This window comes from Hippopotamus amphibius, chromosome 11, assembly GCF_030028045.1.
Source record: "Hippopotamus amphibius kiboko isolate mHipAmp2 chromosome 11, mHipAmp2.hap2, whole genome shotgun sequence".
In the NCBI taxonomy this organism is placed as follows: domain Eukaryota; kingdom Metazoa; phylum Chordata; class Mammalia; order Artiodactyla; family Hippopotamidae; genus Hippopotamus; species Hippopotamus amphibius.
The window spans coordinates 45,285,378-45,309,630 of record NC_080196.1 but is presented as its reverse complement, the minus strand read 5'-3'; the positions used below and the strand labels follow the sequence as shown (position 1 = coordinate 45,309,630).

The following is a 24,253-nucleotide window of genomic DNA, read 5'->3' as shown; positions in this document are numbered from 1 at the left end:
TCCATTCAGCTGTTGATGGGCATTTAGGTTGCTTCCATATCTTGGTTATTGTAAATAGTGCTGCTGTGAACATAGGGGTGCATGTATCTTTTTAAATTATACTTTTCTCCTGATATATGCTGAGGAGTGATATTGCTGAGTTATATGGTAGTTCTATTTTTAGTTTTTTATGGAACCTCCATACTATTCTCCATCGTGGCTGTACCAATTTACATTCCCACTAACAGTGTCGGAGGGTTCCTGTTTTTATGTACTTTCCAAGAGCAGTTTTAGGTTCACAAGAAGACTGAGAGGAAGGTACGGAGATTTCCTCCCTGCCCCAACACATGCACAGCCTCCTCCATTATCAACATCACTCACCAGGATGGTGCGTTTCTTACCAAAGATGAACCTACGCTGACATATCACAATCACCCAACATCTATAGTTTACCTTAGGCTTCACTCTTGGTGTCATATAGTGGGTCTTATATATTTTTAAACAACATCTTTCAGCCATCTTTCAAATTGGTGACTTCAGTTTTTTTTTTTAAACTGCTATAATATATTCAACAGCGCTTGTATCTCAGTTTATTTAATCATGTCACTCTTAAAAAGAAATATTGGTTGTTTTTAAATTGGGGCTTTCAAAATCAACACTGCAGTGAAAATCCTGCAAGACTGCACATGTGAGAATGGTTCTAATGCACATGGTTTTTACAGTAATTAACACTAAAAGCTGATATCTGTGCCCTGAATATGCAAATTTTGAAAATCCCTTCTCAAATGACAATTATTTTGGTGCCTAGATCTAGTTCGATAGATCTTTCATCTATCTATCCATCTGTACATTTATCTATCATTCTGTCATTTGACCCTGTCCACGACTTACTAGCTGTGTAATCTCGGGCAGGACATGTCATGTCTCTCTGCGTCTGTTTCCTCATCCGTGAAGTGAGAATGTTACTAATACCTGCCTCATAGGGTAAAATTACATGAATTGTGAGAATTAAATGAGTTACTTAATATGTGTCAAGAATGGAGAAGAGTGGTACATACTCATTCGGGGTTAGGCATTATTATTATTATTGGTCAGATTGTGGTTTGGTTTTTCAGAACTAGTACCTAAAGAGTTCAGACTTTTACATCAGTGAAGATTAGAAATCCTCTCTCTCTAATCACTACACGTAGCCCTGGTCACTTATTGTCAAATTTCTAATTAGAGAGAATTCTACAGAGATAATTTATCTGGGCATGGTTTACTGTAAAATATTTATTGTGTTAAATAAGCACCCACAATGTGACAAGCACAGTATTAACTATGTGCTCCTAAAAGATGGGTAGCATAAGAATCTTGCTTCTTAAAAGTGTTCCCGTAGACAATTGGAAAGACAGTCACCCTAGTAATAATCGGGAGATAATTCTACTAGAGTAGGTACAAGGTAGTGTGGGAGCAGTGTGGATAGAGCACGACTCGAATGAGGAAGAAAAGACATTTTCCAGAAATGGAGGGATGGGTGAAGCTATTTCAGTCTTATGCGCACATTTATAGAATCACGTACCAGCGTCCAGTGGCCAGCTGTGCAGGTATTCGTGTGTGAGAGCACTGTGATGTCAGATAGAAAATCATACAGGGACCAAGTTGTAAAGCATAGGTGTGTGATGGTCAGGAACTATGGTGTTTCTGTGCAGGCAATTGGAAATAGGAGTGTCACAATCAGATACACATTTTAAAAAGTTCAACTTGACTTCAGAATGAAGGATGGGATGCCAAGGGGGAAAATGAAAGCCAAAATATGATTAAGAGTCTAGTCTAGCACCCCAGGCAATGAAGATTATAGATTGGGGAGAGGGGAAGTGGAAACCAAAATAAGTGGAAGAGAGCCATTAAGACTCCAGACATGGGCATGTCAAGTGTAAGTGGAAGGTGTAGGAAAAGGACGCGGCTATGAGCCCCAATGGTTCCGATGAAGCACAGGACTTGATGCTGCCTTAGAAACCAGAGTAAGAGAGAAACTTCAGGGATGGAGCCTCCAGTGGGAGCATCAGCACTTTAAGTAAAGGCAAAGGAGAAAAAGGAACTCCATAAACAAGGCAAAGGACAAGGTCAGAGAGGAAGGAAACTGGGATGAAAGGTTATCCTAGGATCAAGTTCCCAAAGAGGATGTTGGGGAGTATGAGGTGACCAAGAGTGCAAAGGGCTTCTACTACGTTAACTGGGCTAGAGGTGGGTTGGTTAAAGGGGGTTGTGGATGGATTTAACATAGGGTAGGAGGGAGAAAGAAAGAAAATCAAGAAACGTACTCAATTTTCTGGCTTGGGCCACTCGATGACTGGTGATCCTTTTAACCAAGTAGAAGGAATGGAAGGAGTATGAGGTCAGAAACAAAAACAGTGAGTTGGAGGCCTCTGGGAAACTTTCAGGCACAGGCATCTGGCAGGCATTTGGAGACTCAGCTTTGTGGATGGTTTTTCATGTCAACGAGCTCTAAGGTGAGAATGTTTGTGGCATCATCCACAGAGAGGCTTTGCTAAGCAGAGCTAAGCAAACACATCAGATGGTTATTATGTTGTGGTGTCTGCTCTATGTCACACATTCGTACATAGACATACACAGTTATCCCTACACAAATAAATAACAGTAATTCCTACTGGGTCATTCGTAAATTCAGGTGAGTAATTCACTGGATATGGGAGATGGGGATTAAGCCAGGGTAGGAATAGCATTTGAAATCCCTCATCTTTGGGGGGGATTGTTATTTGTTTGGGGTCTATCATGAATTTCTCTACCCCCAAGACCATATCAAAATTTACATTCTTGAACAGTCTATGGTAGCACAATTCCTGCTGTTTTTCCTCTTATACCTTGATTGGTCATTTTCATTTTCTGTGAATTAATGTACATCCTGAAGCCGTGGGTGCTGACGTCCGTTATCTCCCTCTGGGAATTAAGCAAGAGAATGCTGACATCTCCTCCTTTGTTTTGAAAAACAGTATTGGATCATATTGGGCTTGTTTAAGCTGTTGATGTGTTTAAATGTTAAATTCTATTTTGGATTTTTGTCTTCTTCTTTACAGATTTATTTACATTTTATTCCTTAAAGACACTAACACTAGATTTTAAAGAAAAAAGAAACCCATACTGGTATATGGAGCTTTTTGGACTTTATTTCTTTTGTGCCCTTCATAGCTAGGTTAGCATGTGTTTATTTGGTTGTTTCTTCAGGGACTACTGGACAGACCATTGAAGCCCTGTGTAGATCTCAAGGATGTTTTTTTAACCACGTATTTCTTTTTTTTCCTAAGACAAAACAAAGTTTAAAAAAATCACACTAAGACAAAGATTAAATTTGCACTATTGGGGTGTGAGGGGGAACTGGATGAAGGCAATTAAAAAGTACAAGCTTCCAGATGTAAGATAGATAAGTACTAGGGATGTAATGTACAATGTGATGAATATAATTAACACTGCGGTATATACAAAAGTTTTTAGGAGAGTAAAGCCTAAGAGGTCTCATCACAAGAAAAAAAAATTTATATTTCTTTAACTTTATGTCTATATGAGAGGATGGATGCTTACTAAACTTACTGTGGTCATCATTTTATGATGTATGTAAGGCAACCCATCATGCTGCACACCTTAAAGTTATACAGTGCTGTATGTCAATTACATCTCAATAAAAGTGGAAGAAAAAAATAACAAAATAGCCTGTAAAAATATAAATAAGTTTGCATTGTTTTCAGAGATTGATCATAAACAAATTGGCATAAAGTAACAATATTCTAACAATATTTTCAGTATTTTGGCACTGGTTTCCCAGTATTATTACCATGAAGAGGCAAAACAGAGAAATACTGTGTCTGCAATGCCTGCGTTGTGGTTGAGGAATGCTAGCATGCTTTTCTAGTGTCGGTTTAGCAGCTTCTTTTTTTTTTTAATAAATTTATTTATTTATTTTTATTTATTGGCTGAGTTGGTTCTTCGTTGCTGGTGCTTGGGCTTTCTGTAGTTGTGGAGAGTGGGGGCTACTCTTCCTTGCAGTGCGCAGGCTTCTCATTGCGGTGGCTTCTCTTGTTGCAAAGCATGGGCTCTAGGCATGCGGGCTTCAGTAGTTGTGGAGTGTGGGCTCCTGGGCTGTGGCTCGTGGGCTCTAGAGCGCAGGCTCAGTAGCTGTGGCACACAGGCTTAGCTGTTCCGCGGCACGTGGGATCTTTCCAGACCAGGGCTCGAACCTGTGTCCCCTTCATTGGCAGGCGGATTCTTAACCACTGTGCTACCAGGGAAGCCCCAGTTTAGTGGCTTCTGATGTGACTCTTCATTTCTAGGCAGGTTTGTCAACAGTAGCATCATGTCCATCTCATTTTCATATTTGAAGGGCCGCCATTCAATATTTTTAAAGATACAAATCTAATTTTTTTGCCTATTCTCCCACAGGTTATTCTGCCAAGCATTTAGTAAACCTAACTGCAGACTTTGCTGGTTTGGGTACAACATTTACTCAGTATCCATTAATTTTTATTTCTGACAGACTAAGCATATGGTCCTAACGCTCTATGAAATCAGACTCTTGGAACCAGATTCTGTTGTAAATTTCATTGAGCGTTACCTTTATGTGATGTTACATTACATACATCACTCAGCCTGCATGAAAAGCTGCATGGATGGAACAGTGCTATTTTGACTTTTAAGTTTTACTTTCTTTCTTTTTTTATAAACATGGAATTCAAATAAGCTTAGGCATAGCTTATGGCTTTTCAGATATACTTGAATGTGTTATTGGCTCTAAGGTCTTTATTCACATTCCATGCTTTTCATTAAGACAAGGATGAATGGATAAATATTCCCTTGATTATCTGAGAAGGGTTCAGCAAAGTAAGGCCTGAGAGTCAAATCCAGCCATCACCTGTTTTTCTACAGCCCAATTGCTAACAATCGTTTTTACATTTTTAGATGTGTGAAAAGGACTTAAAATAGAATAGCACTTTGTTTCACTCAGAAATTATATGAAATTGAAATTTTAGGATCCATAAGCAGAGTTTTATTGGAATATAGCCATATCCATCCATTTACATATTATCTACAGCTGCTTTCATGCTACTGGGGCAAAGTGGAGCCACTGAGAGGGGGACCTTGTAGCCTGAAATGTATACTATCTGTCCTTTTCGAGAAAAAGTTTACTGACCCCTGGTCTAATATATAGCCCAATTTTATTTTTAAAAAACTCTAAATATCAAGAAGTTTCTGTAATCAAACTAATGCCAGAATTAGTTATTCCTTTTCCCTAAAAATGATACGTGTTTCAAACTTATCCATTTCATGGTATTATATTTACCCTTGTTCACTGCCTGGACAAACTTAACTCCTTTTGCTATTTCAATTAAGAGAAAAGTTTACCCAAGGAAGAAGAGTGCTAAGTTTCAAATAAATTCCCTTTCCTCCATTTTCTGTCATTATCTATATATTTAATTTGTTTTAATGAAGGTAATTGCACACAGGAATAACTTTCATCTAGAAGTAAAAGAGTCTCTGTGTTCAACTCTAATCATCATCTTGTTTTCTAGATTCACATTAAATAAATAATTAGTTGACGTCACTGTGAAAGGCAGACGACAGGGCCCGTTAAGACAGGCTCCTTGAATCTTTGACACACATACATTTTCTCAGAGGTTGAAAATAATTAAACTGGAAGGTGACACCTTAAGACAGGCTGCTCTCCACAGTGAACTGCTACACTGATTTACCAGAGACAACAGTCAGAGTAAAAGTAGCATTTATTCCTAGATGAAAACATTAGCTGTCTTCTTTGAAAATAAATTATTTTGCTGCTCCCATCACCCTAAAACTTTTCCTCCTTCATTTTCTGTGTTGGAAATGATTAAAATGGGTTAGCTTTTTGAATATTATTTATGTAAAATATGAATAAACTCCAAAGGCAATAATACAGATTTTCTGTAACATTCTGTGTTTCTTCAGTGTTTTACTTTATGCCAGATGCACGTTGGGGATTCTCTAGTCTAAATGCCTTTAAACAATTATCAAAGGTTATGAGTTTCTCAGATTATATTCCAAAATAAGTCCTGGAAATCATGTATTTCCTTTACTACAAGTCATTTCTGGAATATTCTGAGGAATTTATTCTTCAGTTTCTCAAATGTTTGAGTACCTACTGTGTGCCAGGCCTTGTTCCTGAGATTTGGGGTATATCAGGGCACCACATGGGACCAAACAAGAGTTTTAACCTTGGGGAGTTGACATTGTAGACCAGGGGTCCCCTCCCCCACCCCCCTGGCCGCACAGCAGGAGGCAAGCAGGGCCAGGGAGGGAAGTTTCCTCTGCCGCCCCCCATCACTCGCGTTAGCGCGCCTGAACCATCCACCCACCCCTTCCGTGGAAAAACTTGTCTTCCACGAAACCAGTCCCTGGTGTCAAAAAGGTTGGAGACTGCTGTTCTAGAGGTAGGTAACAGGCAAGAATCAATGTACGTGATAAACAAGTAATATGCATAGCATATTAAGAGATGATCAGCAAAATGGGGGAAAAAAAGAAGAGCAAGGTGAGGAGAGAAATATCGGAGTGGGAGCTGGAATCTGAAACAGGGTCATCAGTGAAGGCCTTGTTGACAAGATGATGCTTAAGTGAAGAACTGAAGAAGCTCTGAGCCTTAGATAAGTAGATATCCAGGGAAAGAGCATTGCAGGGAAGGGGGCTGGGGCGAGAGTGAAGACCCTAAGATGGGAGAAAGCGGACCTGTGTGCAAAACAGCAAGGAGGCGGCATGGCCAGAGTGGAGCGAAAGGGAGGGTGATGAGGCCAGAGCACGTAGAGCCTTGAGAGCCTGAGGGATATGGGAACCACGTGGGGCTTTTTGCGGCAGCGTGACATACTTCAATTGACTCCTAAAGGTACACTTGGCTGCTTTGATGTAGAGGGGAGGGGGCAGGGCAGGCAGGAGGAATAGCAGTGAGCATATGGCAGTAATTCAGGCGACAGATGATGGTGGCTTGGACCAGAACCCATCATGGAGGTGGTGAGGGTGGGTGAATTTTGGATGGATTTGAAGGTAAAATGTGTAAGGATTTCCTGACAGATTGGATGTGGAGATGAGAGATAAAAGGAGTATGTTTTGACTCCAGTTTTTGTGTTTGTTTGTTTTGCCTGGGAAGTTGCTATCAGTCCTCTATAGGTGGAACTAGTTTGGGGGTGGGGGGCAATCAGAAGCTCCACTTTGGGTATCCTGAGTTTGAGATATTAAGATAAAATAAACTCTGTAGCATCCTAGTTGGTCCTTTCTATTCTCATGCAAGAATAGAAAAAGTGTTGTTTGACTATTTAATTTATATGAACATAGTAAGTACCACTGTAGTTAGAGTGAATTAATGTACAAGCATTCACTGAGTGGCAGGTATCAGGCTATTCACCATCACAACACAAAGGATACAGCCTGATTCTTGTTAGAAACTCTCAAGGTACACGATGTCTGCATTTTACAGAATAAGAAGCTCAAGACAAGCGACTTGCTTGAAGTTCACGTGGTTAGTAAGTGGCTTTCGCTTTGAGATTCAAACTCCTGTTTCACAACTTCAAATACAGCCTCCTTTCGATTTCATCAGCGATCTCACAAAAGAAATATTAGTATACCTGATAGACTGCCATTTGTTGAAAATCTGATTTTTATCTTCAGACTATAACACAAGTGAACAAAAACAAGCCTGTAAGAAGCATGAACTCTACGTGAGTTTCCGGGATCTGGGATGGCAGGTAAGGATGGTCAGTCAGCTTGGTTGCCTCTTTTCTGCTTTATTATTGATCCTGAATTACTCGTAATCTTTGTCTGTAGTGTTTCCTATACTGTAACTAATTATTATTATTTTTAATTTATTTTATTTATTTGGCTGCATTGGGTCTTCGTTGCTGCAAGTGGGCTTTCTCTAGATATGGAGAGTGGGGGCCGCTCTTTGCTGCAGTGCACGGGCTTCTCATTGCGGTGTCTTCTCTTGTTGTGGAGCACGGGCTCTAGGCACACGGGCTTCAGTAGTTGTGGCACTCAGGCTCGATAGTTGTGGCTCACAGGCTCTAGAGCAGAGGCGCAATAGTTGTGGCACGTGGGCTTAGTTTCTCTGCAGCATGTGGGATCTTCCTGGATCAGGGATCAAACCCGCATCGCCTGTATTGGCAGGCGGATTCTTAACCACTGCTCCACCAGGGAAGTCCCAGTAACCAATTATTTTTGCTGTGACTGTTCAGTATGTGGATTATCCACATCATTTTTATTTCTCCATCATCTGTTCACCCTTGAAACATAACTAATAGAGTTTATGGTAAGAAACAATTATACTGAAAAAGAAATGCAACCTTAGAAAGTGAAAAAAAATACTGTTGTTTACATATCCCCAACTTTTCATTTTAATGCCCATTTTTTCAGACTAACTCAAGCAATTTCCATTTGCTTCCTATGGTCCCAAACTATTGGTATAAGAAATAGAACCTTCAGATGACTAATAAGAAAAACAAATCAAAATGTACACTTTAAATATGTCAGTTTATTGTATGTCAATTATATGTCAATAAAATCCTTTTTAAAAGGGAAAAAAAAGAAAGAAATAGAACCCTCGACTATGTCTCTGTCATAAGGTAGATTTACAGAAAAAAAATTTTTTTCTTGTACTTAAAAATCTTTTACATATGCTTCACAAACAGGGCAAGAAGGACGATTTAACCAAAATAATTTTTAATGGCTTTATGTCGAAATAGTTTAAATTGGATCATTTAGATTACATTATTCCATTACAGTGGATCTCAGGATATGATCTATCATATTGAGAAATAATATTAACATGTAAGCATTTTCAAATTTATGATAAATCTTCAATATGAATTGTTCAATAATTTTACATCTGTGACAAGTTTTACATCTCTGGAAAAAAAAATCAGGGCCATCATTTTAAGTGCCAAATTTTTAGCTTTCTAAAATTTTTCACATACAGTACTCAGGAATTTTCTCCAACTCATGTATTATAAAGAGACTATAAAGTTAAAACATGAAGGGAAAGAAAAATAGGACAAGGAACAAATCTTACAGCTTTAGGAGCTTGTCAAGCTTCTAAAGCAGGAATGAGTTACTAAAAAGCAATGAGAGTTATCTCAATTAAGTTTATTCTACTTTTCCTTTCTGGTTCACTTGAACTTTCCAGAGTTCATCATTTCCTGTTTAAACAATATTTAGAATGCTATTTCATGATTACAGCTTTATTCATGAATACATGGGTTAATACAGGCTGTGAGTATCTTACATAGCGACCTCTTGGGAGAAATTACAAAGGACAATTTCTTGTGAAAATATTTATACTTTTGTTGTAAACTTTAACTTAACCATAAATTAAGGGTTTGGGGGAGGCTGTCCTATTAGAATAATTGTTAGACCAAGAAGAGAAACCAACCAAGATTATATTATATTAATAATATTTGAATATTCTTTAGTATTGTTTTTCTGTGTTTTTATTTTGGTGATATTATTTCTTCTTCTCTTTTTGTGCATTTTAGGACTGGATTATAGCGCCAGAAGGATATGCTGCCTTTTATTGTGATGGAGAATGTTCTTTCCCACTCAATGCCCATATGAATGCCACCAACCATGCCATCGTTCAGACTCTGGTATGCTTTCTTTTTGCAGGATGGAAAGTGGTTTATGATGCAAACTTCCTACAAAGTTATTTTAAACGAAAGTATCCATTTAGAGTTAAAAGTTCATTTTCTTCTCTTCTCAGACTCCTAAGGTAACAATTGTGCCTTCATTTTGTCCCTTCCACACTTATGGGTATAACAGTGACTTAATCTCTAATCATCTCGACTTATTTTTGTGAAAAAAGATAATGAAATGTTAACCCATGGTCTCTAAATGGTCGTACTGTATATAATGAGCTCATAAAAACCCTTGAGAGTCTGATATGCCTGCCGCATGATGTGTGAGTTGATGTGTGTGTATGTGTGTGTGTGTGTGTGTGTGTGTGTGTGTGTGTGTGTGTGTCAGGGGCAGCCTATAGAAGACTAGGGAGAGGCTCCTAGAAGATGCATAGGCTACATGATGTGATCTCACATTAACGTTTGGGTTCATAGGAACATTTCAACTATAAGTAATTAGGACAAAAGGAAGGGAACATGCTATTTTAGAATCAAGACGATGGGAGTGGAGTTATTTGGTGGATTGCAGTAGGAGAGCAGTAACTGTTAGAAAAAAATCTGTCTTTGTGGGTGAGGTTTGTTTATGACCAACAGAAAGAGTAACTATTAGAATTTGTGAGGAGTCAACTCTTCAGAAGGTTACCTTTTTTCACAATTAGTTTATAATTTAAAGCTGATGGAAATAACACCCCCAGTTGCCTTATGAACAAAGAACAGTGTGTATATAGTAACAGATTAAATAATTGACTTGATATTTTGCTGGCATCTTTCTGACCTCAGAGGTACTACAAGACAGTTAGACAATGAAGATGCACATCTATGGCAACCAAAGCATAGATGTTGTCAAAAACTTTGGAAATAACCTTGGAGTAGAGAGGAAACAGAGAGATAAAAACAAATATATATTTTGAAAGGCAGTCATTTATAAATATTCTTTTTCCCCCAAGTTAGAATACAATCACATAAAATTATCAGGTTGCTTTTTAATAATGAATGGAAAACTTTTTTTAAATAAATTTATTTACTTATTTATTTATTGGCTTCATTGGGTCTTCGATGCTGCATGCAGGCTTTCTCTAGTTGTGGCTATTGGGGGCTACTCTTTGTTGTGGTGTGTGGGCTTCTCATTAGGATGGCTTCTCTTGTTGTGGAGCATGGGTTCTAGGTGCATGGGCTTCAGCAGTTGTGGCACATGGGCTCAGTGGTTGTGGCTCGCCGGCTGTAAATAGAGCACAGGTTCAGCAGTTGTGGTGCATGGGCTTAGTTGCTCCCAGGCATGTGGGATCTTCCCGGCCCAGGGATTGAAGCGGTGTCCCCTGCATTGGTAGGTGAATTCTTAAACACTGAGCCACCAGGGAAGTCCCCATGAATGGGAAACTTTTACTCATTTGTCCTTCCCCAACACTGATTTTCCCACCCTAGATTTCTTTAATGTATCATACCCAGCAAACTTATAGGTGTAGGGAGAAGCTCTTATTTCTTCCTTGATTGCAAAATTTATATTGGTTGAAAGAAAACCTTAGTTTGCTACAGGTCTTATTTCACTGTCTAAAGTGAAGAACTTGCTTTGATGTTGCCAATATCATAGAAATATTCTCCTTTTTATTGATTCTTGACCAATGAAGTTGCCATATACAAAGTATAAAGTAGATTCCTGAAGGCATTTTAAATTCTGATATTCCTTCGTCTTTGCTATGTATAAATATAGGCAGTTCTTGATATAGGATATCATTACTGGGGGATGGGGAGCAGGTATGTGGTACAAGGAAGGTTATATTGTATTCAGACTTCCTCCTGGAAAAGAATGTCTGTGGACTCCAGCCTTCTATTCTTCTGTATGAGAATTCACATTCTGAAAATGTGAATCATCTGAAAGCCAATCACAGAGAGAGAGGAATGATGCTGTTTCATGTCTTAAAGGAAGAGCCCTAATCACTGTCTTTCTGTCTGGTCACAATAGAACAGCCACTATTAGCCTATAGAGAAATGCCACTTAATTTACCAGAAGCTAAGCTCTTTGTACTGTCATCTCAATAACTTAGAGAGCTTTCTTTGTGTCCTTAGATATGCATCTAACACATCCAAATTTCCTCAGGCTTCACAAAGCTTAATTATAAAAAAAAAAAAAAAAAAACAAACTCTTTGTCAAATACCCCCATCTGTCTTTTTTTTTCTTAAAAAAAAAAAATATATATATATATATATATATATAATTATGTACTGTCAGCTCTTAGGACTGTAGTCTAGAAGGCAGTATCTAAAAACAAACATTTTTTAAAACACTGACACAGACTTGGAATAGGACCCTGGTTTGTATCACCGTCTTGGGATTTGGAGCATAAGTCATCACAGAACTTGAAGGGACGTGGGAAGTTTGGTGGGGGTTTTTTTGTTTGTTTTTTTGTTTCTTTTCCTGGCAATGTACACTCTCTACGTTTGTCCTGTGAAGGACATGAAACAAGACAGGCGTGTTTGTTGCGAAAGGAGAGCAGGTTTGTGACGAATATGTTTGAGAAACGACTGAAGAACAATCCCATTTTTTCAGTGATGGCTTGGTGAGGCGGTTCCTGAAGCACGGGGTTATCCATCATGGGTGTGGGGGTTGAGGAGGATAGAGCTGAGGAGGGCTACAGGCTGCATCTGAAATTTGGAGAAACCATCCAGCTTGCAGTTTTGTGAGGTCTTAGGAAATTTCACGTCCGTGTCCGATCACCTCATTTTTCCTGCTGTGTCTGTCCATAGGCAGGGCTCCTATATCATTTCAGCCAGGAGGTTGTGCAGCCAAGACTCTAAGAGCTTTATTTTCTCTTTGTAGATCCCTTAGGACTCCTCCATGGGATTTCCCATAAAGTCCTCTGGGGGAAGGGCAGGGGGTGGGGCAGATGGGAAAGGGGGGACCGTGTTCTGGCTCCTTCCTTGATTAGTGAAGATCAGTGGCAAATTTGCCAATCTGATCAAAATGAGAGCATACCCTTTACTTAAGCATTTCACTGTCCATGTGCAGTTACCTTTTCAGGCTTCGGGGGGAAGATGGATATTTAATTTGTAAACTAACTAAGCTCCCTGATTCTGATTTAGCTTAGCCTGCTTTTTTGGCACTTGTCTAGGGGAGAAAGCAAGTCAAAGGATGTTAAACTCTGGCCAATCTGGTAAAAAATTATGGGGAGAAGAGTTGAAATCATTGCTTTAAAGAAAGTATTGGATTTTACCTAGAGTTGATTTTGCTGTGATTTGTATACTTCCTTTACCATGGAAAATGAAGAGTTGGCACAGCTTTTAATTTTATTATTAAAAAAGTTTATTGATTTAGTTAGTTATCTTTTAAAAGGCATTCTTAGATCCAAAACTTTCTACAGTCCAATGGTGTGGCTTCATTGGTTTTGCACTTATAACTTCTGTATTTCTCACGAAGTAATAGAAGTGGTTGTTTTAACTAAAAGCAACTCATTGTTAGTTACCATGTTCTTTCCCCTAGGAAAATTTCCACTGAATATTCCATAGAGGGAGTTTTCCTTCCTTGGTAGAATATTTTTTAAAGCCCCAACATGTAATTAGAACTGGTGGGTCCAGTCTAGGTATTAATACTTAAGTTCAATCATCTGTTTTTATACACATATCCCTTAAGAAGCCATCCATCACTACCAACCCCCATCCCCTACCATGGAACATAAAGAGAAGAAGGGGAGGCAGCTTAAGGGGGTGTCTGATAGTGAAAAAACAAGAAGCTGCAGACAAAATGTCTATCTTATTTCTTAAAACACAAAATTCTTTTCCTTGCCAGGTTCATCTGATGTTTCCTGACCACGTACCAAAGCCTTGCTGCGCGCCAACCAAATTAAATGCCATCTCTGTGTTGTACTTTGATGACAGCTCCAATGTCATTTTGAAAAAATACAGAAATATGGTAGTGCGTTCGTGTGGCTGCCACTAATATTCGATAATAATGGTATTAAGAAAAAGATCTGTATTAAGGTTTATGACTACAATAAAAAGTATCCTTTCAGATAAAAGGGGAATTTCATAAAATTAGCCTGGCTCATTTCATCTCTGTAGCCTGTGTATAATATCATGTATATAGTCACTTTTATTTATTTAAAGGTATATATTCTCTTTTGTGGATGCCTTTTCAGTAAAATGTATTTTATAGGTCAGTGCATTATGCAATAGATCGCCCCGTCTAACTTTCAATAGGATATGCTGAGTCCAATTCTATTCCATTTCAACATTTTTTAATGTATTATAATTTTTATATAATTTGCTGAAATTAGACAGAACTCCTTTGACTGTTAAGTATTGTTGAAAGAAACTGAATGCATTTGGTTAGGCTGTGCCAATGAAAACTCTGATAGGATATTTATTTAGAAATAAAACTTAAAAAAAAATAACTGCCCCAAACAAAAATGCTTGGAGGAACACTTTTTCTTTGAGAGTTTCTGCTTTGTTAGATAAAGTGAAATGTTGAACTGGATTTGAATAAAGAAACGGGAGGCAGAACACAGAAGCTGAAAGATTGCACATAACTGTTATAACTGTTTGCTTGAACAGAATTGGTGTAACTGTAGGAAAGTGTTCCTTCTTGGCTCGTGGGTTGTAGATTTTGCAAAGAGCTCAAAGCTTCAGGAATTCTGTGGAGACAGACTTGAGCCTGTGTCCATAACTTTCCAAGTTAACACTAAAAAAGCATAGTGCAAACTTCTTACCTCAAATAAATCATGTCTGCCTATTATCTAGAACACTACTGCTGCAGATTTTTTTTCAGATTTAAAAACAGTCCAAAAAAAAAAAAAAAAAAAAAACCATTTACACATGCTTCCTTTCCCTCCCCGCAGACAAGAGTCACTGAATGCATAAAATATACCCAAGCAAAGAGGCCGACAGGACCATTTTCTGTAGCTCTCTTTTATAACTGAGTTTGCTGATTGATGTGAAGCAAGGGATTTTATTTAGGGTAAAAGCACTGAAACTCAACTGGAGGAAATTACCCCAAATCCCAGAATGGCTTTGACAGAATTGCCATTTCGAAAGAACAGCTGAAATCCATTTTTCATATCTTGGAGAATGAGCTCATTGAAAACCTTATTTTGGAGGGGGATTTTGTAAACCTTCCTCCAAGCACAAATAATTCCAAACGGGAAGGTTCTGTTGTGTGTAGGTGCATGTGTGTTCTTCCCTCTGAAATTAATTTATTTTCTCTCTCTGTTTCTCTCTCTGCCTTTTAAGGCTTGTCTTTAATCCACTGACTTCTGGAAGAATGACATTTAGTGGATAACTTGCTATTTATGTGGGCTCCACGGCTAGGATTATTTACAGTTCATCTAAAATATTCATCAAGTACCATTTATTAATCACCCTTTTGGACTTTTAAAGTAAAACTTGTGTCAGAAATAGCTTAAAAATGTTATGGGTTTGTTCGTGATTCAGGAATATTGCAATGTTGTTTTTAAATACAGTTTATCTTAAAATAAATTTGATAATAACTATTGGGGGTACATTAAGTAATATATTTTTGAATTAATGGTATACCATTATAAGAATAAGAAACGGAAGTCTATTATATTATTCTTTAAATGCGCTGTTTAAATATATTTCTATGTTTTAAAATATATTAAACTTGTGATGTTAGTTTCTACTGTGCTTCTTCATTTGGCTCTTTTTTTAAGAGGGATACAAAATGTAAGTACATCATAAACTGAGGCTATAAGCATATCAGATGTAAAATGTTTGTGGATTACATGTTTTTACTTGCCAAAACTAGTTTTTGTGCTGTTGATAAATAACTCACTATTAAATGAGCAAAACGACCATCCATGAATTAAATATTTCCTTAATCTGTTTAAACAACAAAGAAATTTTTCTTTTTCTTTTTTTGGCCATGCAGTGTGGCTTGTGGGATCTTTTAGTTCCTTGACGAGGGATTGAACCCATGTCCCCTGCAGTAGAAGCGCCAAATCCTAACCACTGGACCATCAGGGAATTCCCCAAAGAAATTTTTTTAAATAGGAAGAAAAAAAAGATTAGGATGGGAAATTATTTTACTTATTCTCTTTCATTTAAGAAGAGAGATATTTGGCATCAGTATTTTTACATTTTCTCTCTCTCTCTCTCTATATATATATATACATATATATATAGTGTGTGTGTGTGTGTGTGTGTGTGTGTGTATACACACATATGTGCTCATATGGTCAGTTACATTATTCTCAAATAACTATTATAGTAAATTCTTAGTATTACTTTGAATACTCAAGCTACTACCAGAATTCTGAATAATTTGAACTATTTTAACAGGATCCAAACTACTCAGGTCTTTTTAGCTAGTTATGTATTGGCTTTTTTGTCTGTATGTTTTTAATTTTTCTGCTTTATAGGTATTTTGCTTTGTAAAGCAGTCCTAATCCTTTTTGAAATTAGAAGAGTATCAATTACAAATACTTATGTTCTTTAAAACTAAGGCAAAAAGAAATTGTTTACATTGAAGATGGAAGAAAACACAAAAAAGAAAATGCAAAATTATTTTTTTCCCAAGTAAAGAACTGCCGTTTTATAATCCCTGTATCACCATCATTGAATTTGAGCCAGCGTCTACTGGCTACTATACAGTCTGGCAAATGCTGTCTCTCAAGACATTTACAATGAGTGATTAGCTTATTCTGTAGCTCCATTCATGGTAAAAGAAATCCTCATTCCCAAACACAGGTCATTGTCTCATAACCATTCAATCAACTGCTCAATAGATCATATAATCTCACTCTCAGATTACCTGCTTCTCTATGTTTTTCCTTTTGCAGTTTTTTTGGGGGGGAGTGGGAGTGTGGCTGGAACATTTCAAAGTTACAAGTGAAAATGCCTTTGTTGATAAAGCATGTATATTGCTAAGTATACATCTATACCTCTGAACTTTATCATTTGGTTAAGATCATAACTGGAGAAAAAGAAGGAAAGTAACAATCAATGCTAGTATTTATTCTTGTGTGGGCAGAAAAATGACACTCTTTCCAAGTGAGAAATTAAAAAAAAAAAAAAGGCAAGGTTCTGCAAAAATCACTTCCAAGTCTGTTGTCATATTTGTTAGAAGCTGTTTGAAAGACAAGGATTTCAAAGACAGGAGAACCTGGATCAGATACAGCCTTTAAAATTACAAAGAAACTTCAGACTTTTAAAAACATGCACTTTAACCTTTGCATCTTAGTTTCCACTTTACAGAGGCAGCTAGCCTCCGATCAAGTGGGGAGAGGCTGGGGAGACGCACTTCCTGCGGCTTGTATATAGAAGGATGCGAGAGGAAACGCTGCAGAAACAGCCTCCTGACTAAGCATCTGGAAACAGGACCTGAGCTGATAGTTCAATTGGGTATGAGTGTTTTCTTCCCAGTTCATTGTGACTACGTGGTGGAATACAATAGAACTGACCTAAAAACTAGGCTGGTTATCTTCCTGCAGATACCTATAGAAAAAGCCCAAACTAGAAAAATAATTTTCTACCTTGAGCCACAGGCCAATACCATGTCTTTGATTATGTATCTTTATACTTTCTTCATTAAAACACACTTAATACACACACTTTAAATAAGTATATTTATTTAAATAAACATATAAGTATACACATACTTATAAAGACATACTGTTTTAAAGAAGAGAGAATAAAAGCATGAATACAAAATGTTTTAAATGAACCCATAAAACTTCTGGAAAGGAAAAATATAATACTTAATTTAAACTTTATAAGATATGTGATGGGAAACATAGTGAGCTGAAAGACAGACCTGAAGGAATTATCCAGAAGGCAGCTTTGAGACAGAGAAGATGATGGAAAGTCAAAAAGAACTTAAACTGAGTAGAAACATCCATTTAATCTATATTCCAGAGAACTGGGGACAATTTGAGAGCAAACAGGTGATTTCTCAATCAAAGCTGGCTTCTCAACTAGGAAGGCAGTGTACAGGTAATCACTATCTTCAAATTGCTCAGGAAAAATAGCTGTCATTTGGAATTCTATACCCAGAAAAACTGTCTCAAACATCAGGGCAAAAGAAAAGCATTCTCAAGCAAAGAAAAGTGAGAGAGAATTTACCACCAATGGCAAAGCCACTGCTAAAGATTTTACTTCCGGAAGAACCAAAATTAACCCCAAAAGGAAATGTATACAAATATGATGAGCAAGAAAATAGTAAACATGGAGGTAGATTAAAATAAAAATGTCTAATAATTGTGGTTTATAACAGCAAGAGAGAGAAGTGGCATTAAATAGGGTTGACTATAGCAAAATACAGTACAACTATAGAATGTATTATGGAAGGTGGGTGGTTGGAAATATAAATTTTGTATTTTACTTGATGATAGTGATTAAATTAGACTCATTAACCTCAGAATACAATGTACATTTTGAACCAGGGTTGGCAAACTCTTTTGGTAAAAATATGATAATAAATATTTAAGGCTCTGTTTCTGCTGCAAACACCCACCTCTGCTACTGCAGTGTGAAAGCAGCCATCCACCAGATGTACACTAATATGTGTGTATCTGTTCCAATAAAATTGTATTTACAGAAACAGGTTGTGGGTAGGATTTGGCCCCTGGGCTGCAGTTTGCTAACCTCTCTTCTAAACCAGTGGAGGGAATAATTGCAATGTGGTAAAATGCAAACAATTCTACATGACCAAAAAGAGAAAAGGGTAAAAAGAAACATAACAAAAAAAAAAGAAAAGGGTAAAAAGAAACATAGCAAAAAGGAAGTATTGCATATAATAATATGATAGAACTAAGTCTGACATAGTCATATAGTATTAAATGTAAATGGACTAAAAAAATTACTATTACCAGATTGGATTTAAAATAACTTCAACAACTAGTTACATTCTGGTCAAAAGAGGCATACCTAAAACTTAAAAACACAAGAAGGTTGATAGTAAAAGGAAGGTAAATATAGATCAGGCAATACCCATCACAGAAAAACCGAGTTAATCATATTAAGCCATTTCTAGGGAAATGAGGATCAAAACATGTCAACAAAACTTGTAATCACTGTTGTCATTTCTAAGCTTATATGTAAGACATAGCAGTCTCTATTTTAGAACCATACAAAGTAAAAATTGATAGAATTTCAAGGAGGAATTAAAAGTGCACCATTTTAGTGAGAGGTTTGAGCAAACCTCTTACTAATTGACAGATTAAGAGAAAAATGATCAATGAAGATAGAACAAATATGTGCCATTAACAAACAATTAATTAACATGTAGACACCATTGAAGAATGCAAATTATTTTCCAGCAAAAATGTACAAAAATGTATCATTTCAACCAACTTCAAAAACCACTTTGGTGACAAAAAAAGTGGGCATGTTGGAAGAATTTCTCCCTTGTCTTTCTTGAGACGTGCAAGTAAATAATGGACAGAGTACATTCTTTAGAAAGATTTCAATTGTGGGGATAGAGTGCCTCCCGTCTGAATATAAGGACATACTATTAGATTAATAATTGTTTTCCTGGGTTTTTTTCCACCATTGAATTCCTTTAGAAGGATGGGAAACATTATTATTCTTTGTACTTCCTCCATTCTTCAAAATTATGGTATATTATTGTGTATTTTTTTAAATCTAGACGTATCTACAAAAGGTTAGGTAACTGAAACAAATTATTTTAGGAAATGAGGTAAAGAAAAACAAAATGGTCATTAAAACACAAAATTTCAAAAAAAGGACATACTGTTGTTGCCTATTCAATTTTTTGGCATGTCCTCTCATAAAATAATTTTTAGGACGGCTTTTAAATTTGCCTGTTTAAAATTAAGAAACCAAAAAAATGATTTTACTTTGGCATGTAATATCGTTTCTTAAGGTTACTAAGACTGGTCACTTGAAAACCACTTGCCTTTGAGATGAAGGTCTACAATATTCAACAACACTTATTGATGTCAGTAAGCTGTTCTAAGGTATTCTACTGAGGACGTGAAATAAAGCATAAGGAAATGAACAAGCAATTCTCCAAAGATGTTATGAAAAAAAGGAAAAATATTTGAAAAATCTTGGCTATTGAAATTAATGGATCCAATGAATCTCATCTTATACTCACCTCCTAGTGTTGTTATTATTAAGTCAAAATAAAGTACTTTTTGTATCCCCAGTATGTGAACACAGCTTCCGGACTTTGATAACATGTTTTCATTCCCAGAGATATCCTCCCTCAATTCTGCCTGCTGATATTCTATCTGTTTCTGGAGGCTCTTCTCATTTGCTACTTTCCCTCAAAAAGACCAAATACCCCAAACCAGGTGTGTTTGAACCCTCTAATAAACCACCAGAGCCCTCTTGCTTCTGACACATGCCCCCCATTATGCCCGCTAGTTATCTGGGAAAATGTTGTGCTCCTTCTACATTGTAAGATGAAGAAATTTACCATATTCAGTTGTTTATTAATTCCTTAAAAATTATCATAAAGATATTCTTGGAGTTGATGTTCTAGAAATCGTTTGGAAATGAATAGCTTAATATATTACTTTAATGGGAAATAAACAGCAAACATAAAAGCAATAGTGTCAAAACTGAGATAGTGAAGGGACTAGATTTCTTATTTTATTTTATTTTTTTATTAAAAAATTTTTTTTTTGGCCACACCGTGCAGCATGCGGGATCTTAGTTCCCTGACCAGGAATCAAACCCATGCCTTCTGCAGTGGGATCATAGAGTCTTGACTACTGGACTGTGAGGGAGGGCCAAGATTCCTTATTTTAAAATGAATGTCCCCCAAATGTCTTTCACTTTAGGGCATTCTAATCTTCATTTCATTAAGGTTTTATTCAGAAGTTTTATCTTGTTCTTTTGTTTGGCACATATTCCTCTGTTTCTTCATTTTGCTTGACTTGCTGTGTTGGTTTCTATGCATTAGATGAAACAGCCTCCGTCTCCCAGTCGTGTAGGGTTGGCCTTGAGAAGATCATGAACCTCATTGTTCAGCCCTGCCCTAGTTCTGGGCCAGCTCTCAAACTTTGGTGATTGTCCAAGCAACCTATTGTACTTTAATAGCTCCCAGTAGTTGAAAGTGTGCCAAGACAGTCAGTGTCCCAAAGGGGAGGATCTCAGTCAGTGCCTAGACTCAGGCTGATTGGCAAGTTGACCCTCAGGCAGCAACTTTTAAAGGATGCAAATATACATGGTCCTGTGAGACCAGAAGCATAAGCCCTGCTGGCCACCAGAGTCAGGAGATCTGGAGATGACCCCTGGCAACAGTTGCAAAAATCGGGGTTCCATAGGAATGTGTAAGCTCCTTTCTGGGAGTGAACTGCACCGAGGCAGAGGGAGAGTGCAAAGCTGGCATCCCCCAGCCTGTGTTCCTTGAGAGCACCCCTGCAGCCTCTAGACCTGTGTTGGACCTGAAGCCTACCCCTCAGTTTAAACTCCAGGACAAGCAAGTCATCCTCTTTCAGACAAAAGCTGGGAGTGTGTTTCAGCCTGCTGTGTTTTCTGTGCAGTACCCTGGGGTGGTAGCCAGCCAAGAGCTCTCTCTCTGATTGTTATAGCCCTGTGGGACTCAGGAACACAAGGCCCCCTGGGCACCAGAGCCAGGTGATGTAGGTGTGTCCTCTGACAGCAGCTGCAAAATTGAGGACAGCAGACATATATGAGTTCCCCTCCGAGAGATGCTGGGACTCTGAAGCAGGATAGCCTAGGTGAAACTGGTCCCCACCCTCCAAGTTCTCAGGAAAGCTTTACTGTCAGCCTTTAGATGTGTGTTTCATTAGAAGCCTGCCCCTCAGGCTGCAGCTGTAATGATAAGACAATAGGCTTCTTTCAGTGAAAGACAGCTCCTGGGTCTGGGGCCTCTTGCTGAGCCCTGGGGATGCTCGTTTTTTGAGAACTCTTTCTAGGTGGGTTGCAGTCCTACGGGATCCACAAGAGTAAGCCTGCTAGCCACCAAGACCAGGGGATGCAGAGGTGACCCCTGGCAGAAGCTCTAAAAGTCAGGGCACCAGATGAGTTCCTTTCTGCAGAGAACAGAGATTGCATCCAAGGCCTCGTTCCCCAGAAGCATCTCCTGGGGCCCCCAGAAGTGCACTAAACCAGGAGCCTGACCCTCAGGCCAATGCTGCTGGACAAGCAAACAGGCCTCTTTCTCAGAAAGGCTGGGGGTGTGTCTCAGTCTGTTGTCTATGCAGCGTCCTGGGGTGGCTGCCAGCCAAGAACTGTCTCTCTGATTGTCACGGTCCCCCTGAGACCTAGGAATGTAAACCCCTCATGGCCTCCAGAGCCAGGTGATCAAAGGGTGTCCCCTGGGTGGCGGCCACAGACACTCAATCACTAGATGTAAAAACTGGAGCACCAGACATGGGAGGTACGGGCCCTCTGGAGGATATGAAGGTGTTGCCCATTGGAGGGAGGTAGAGGGGGAGTGCAAAGATGATCCTCAATGAGAAAAGGGAACAAAAAAAGTAAAAGGAAGAAGAAAAAGGAAGAAAAAGAAAAGAAAAAGAATGAAAAAGGAAGATAAGTGGAGGAAAAAAGGTAGAAAAGAATTAAAGAAGAAAGAAAAGAAAGAAAGAGAAAGAAGAAAGAAAGAGAGAGAAAGAAAGAAAGAAAAAGAAAGAAGAAAGAAAGAAAGAAAGAAAGAAAGAAAGAAAGAAAGAAAGAAAGAAAGAAAGAAAGAAAGAAAGAAAGAGAAAAAGAAAGAGAAAGAAAAAGAAAGAGAAAGGAAGAAAGAAAAGAGAGAGAGAGATGGTCCCTGCTGGCAGATCCAGACAGGAGGGGAGAGGGAGCAGGAAAATGTGCCCCTGGCCTCCATCCTGGAGGGTCTCAGCAGTCCCCTGCCCGCCGACCAGTGCTTTAAAATGAGCGAACGAGTCTCTCTTGCATCAAGTCCCAGGGCGGTATTCTAGGGCCGCCTTTCCTGGGCGTCAAGCCTTGCGCAGCCTGGAGGAGGCCTCTCAGCGCACTGCAGGCCGTGGATTTTCATGCAGGAGCTGCTTAGTTTTTCAAGCCCCATGTTCTGTGGGCTCCTCTCTCAGGTAAGGCTATGGGGAAGGATGCTTTGTTCCTGGGGAAGACTGGGCGGGAGCTACCTGCCAACTGCGGGTCCCTGCGCCTAGGCTGGATTCACGGAGAGACTGCCCCAGCCTTTCCTACTCCCTTCCGAGGGGTTTCTCTCTCGTTTGTCCCATGTGAAGGGGTCTCCACCAGTTTTTAGGTCTTTTTCAGAGGACCTTTCTCCTATATAGCTGTAGATTCAGCACGCCCCTGGGAAGAAGTGAGTTCAAGACCTTACCCATCACAGTCTTGAAATGGAACCTCTAATTCTACTCTGGATAAAACAAGAAGCACGGTGGGGCCCACGGGATGATTACTTCTCAATTGTAGGAGGATAAAGGCTGCCGGAAGGTAGGAAGTGCTGCCTCATTCCTATAGAGAAGATACAGAAGGGAGCAGAGAGACAGGAGGACTGATTTCTGTAGCATCTATGGGAAGAGCGGTCCAGGCTCCTTCTCCCATGAACATGGCACGGGTCAGGGGAAGGAAGCGGGGATCATTTACTGAGCTTCAGCGGAGGCCGGATTGCACCAAGTTGTTGAGAGATTGATTGGGGGCGTGTTAATTTCTGAAAGAAAGGTCCAAAGAGTGGTTAGAAGCAGGAATCGTGAGATTACAGGAGAGGTCCTGGCCAGACATATAAATCCATGTCATCAACTTGTGATGGTGTTTAAAATTTTAAGCCACGTGGTCAGTGAGGTTACCACTGCAGGTGGAGATACTGCAGTGAATGAAAACCCTTCCCCAGCTTCTTACCCACAGTTCACGCAGACAAGGTCTACTTGTGGGAAACAGGTACTGACATGAAGATAATCCCGGTTCTGCTCCTGTCTGCCAGGGGGCTTTATGAATTACCTTGTCTCTGTTTACTGAGAAAAGTCAATTAGAACTCCCTGTAATTTATGCAGAAAATAAAATGTAGGTATTAATTTACTAAACATATTCATACAACTTTGTCATAATAATTTTTACTATGCATTTAAAAAGAGTCCAAGGAGTTTTGGGAACATGAATAGGGCAGTGAGATAAAGCAGATAGATGAAGGTAAATATCTGGGAATCGTTTGTAAAAACTGTCATTGATGTAAGTGCTATATGCATATGTGAGTTTTAAATAAAGAACCAATTAAAAAATAATGCATTTTGCCATAAATGAACCTGTTTACAAAACAGAAACAGACTCACAGACACGGAGAACAGACTGGAGGTTGCCAAGGGGGAAGGAGAAGTGTGGATTGGGAGTTTGGGATTAGCAGATGCAAACTATCGTGTATAGAATGGATAAACAACAAGGTCTTACTGTAGAGCACAGGGAACTATATCCAGTCTCCTGGGATAAACCATAATGGAATAGAATATAAAAAAAGAATGTATACATTTGTATAACTGAGTCACTTTGCTATACAGCAGAAATTATTACAACATTGTAAATCAACTATACTTAAATAAAAACATTTTTTAAAAGTAATGCATTATCTTTTATCAATTCTATATGTGTAACGGGTGTGAGGGGGGAGCCTTGATGATAGCATTAAAGGTTTTGTAGAAACATGAGGGAGGCATTTAAAGTACTACTGAACATTGAAA

General features: G+C 38.5%; 1 protein-coding gene across 1 annotated transcript in view; it reads left to right on the top strand.

Moving 5' to 3' along the window:
• BMP5 (bone morphogenetic protein 5) overlaps positions 1–15,275 on the top strand; it is a 117,391-nt gene extending 102,116 nt beyond the window's left edge. The window contains exons 5-7 of the mRNA XM_057699346.1: positions 7,660–7,736; positions 9,519–9,629; positions 13,438–15,275. Of these exons, the coding sequence (XP_057555329.1) occupies positions 7,660–7,736; positions 9,519–9,629; positions 13,438–13,587 (338 nt within the window). The 3' untranslated portion in view covers positions 13,588–15,275. The remainder of the gene's footprint in view (positions 1–7,659; positions 7,737–9,518; positions 9,630–13,437) is intronic.
• Positions 15,276–24,253: the final 8,978 nt, after the last annotated feature.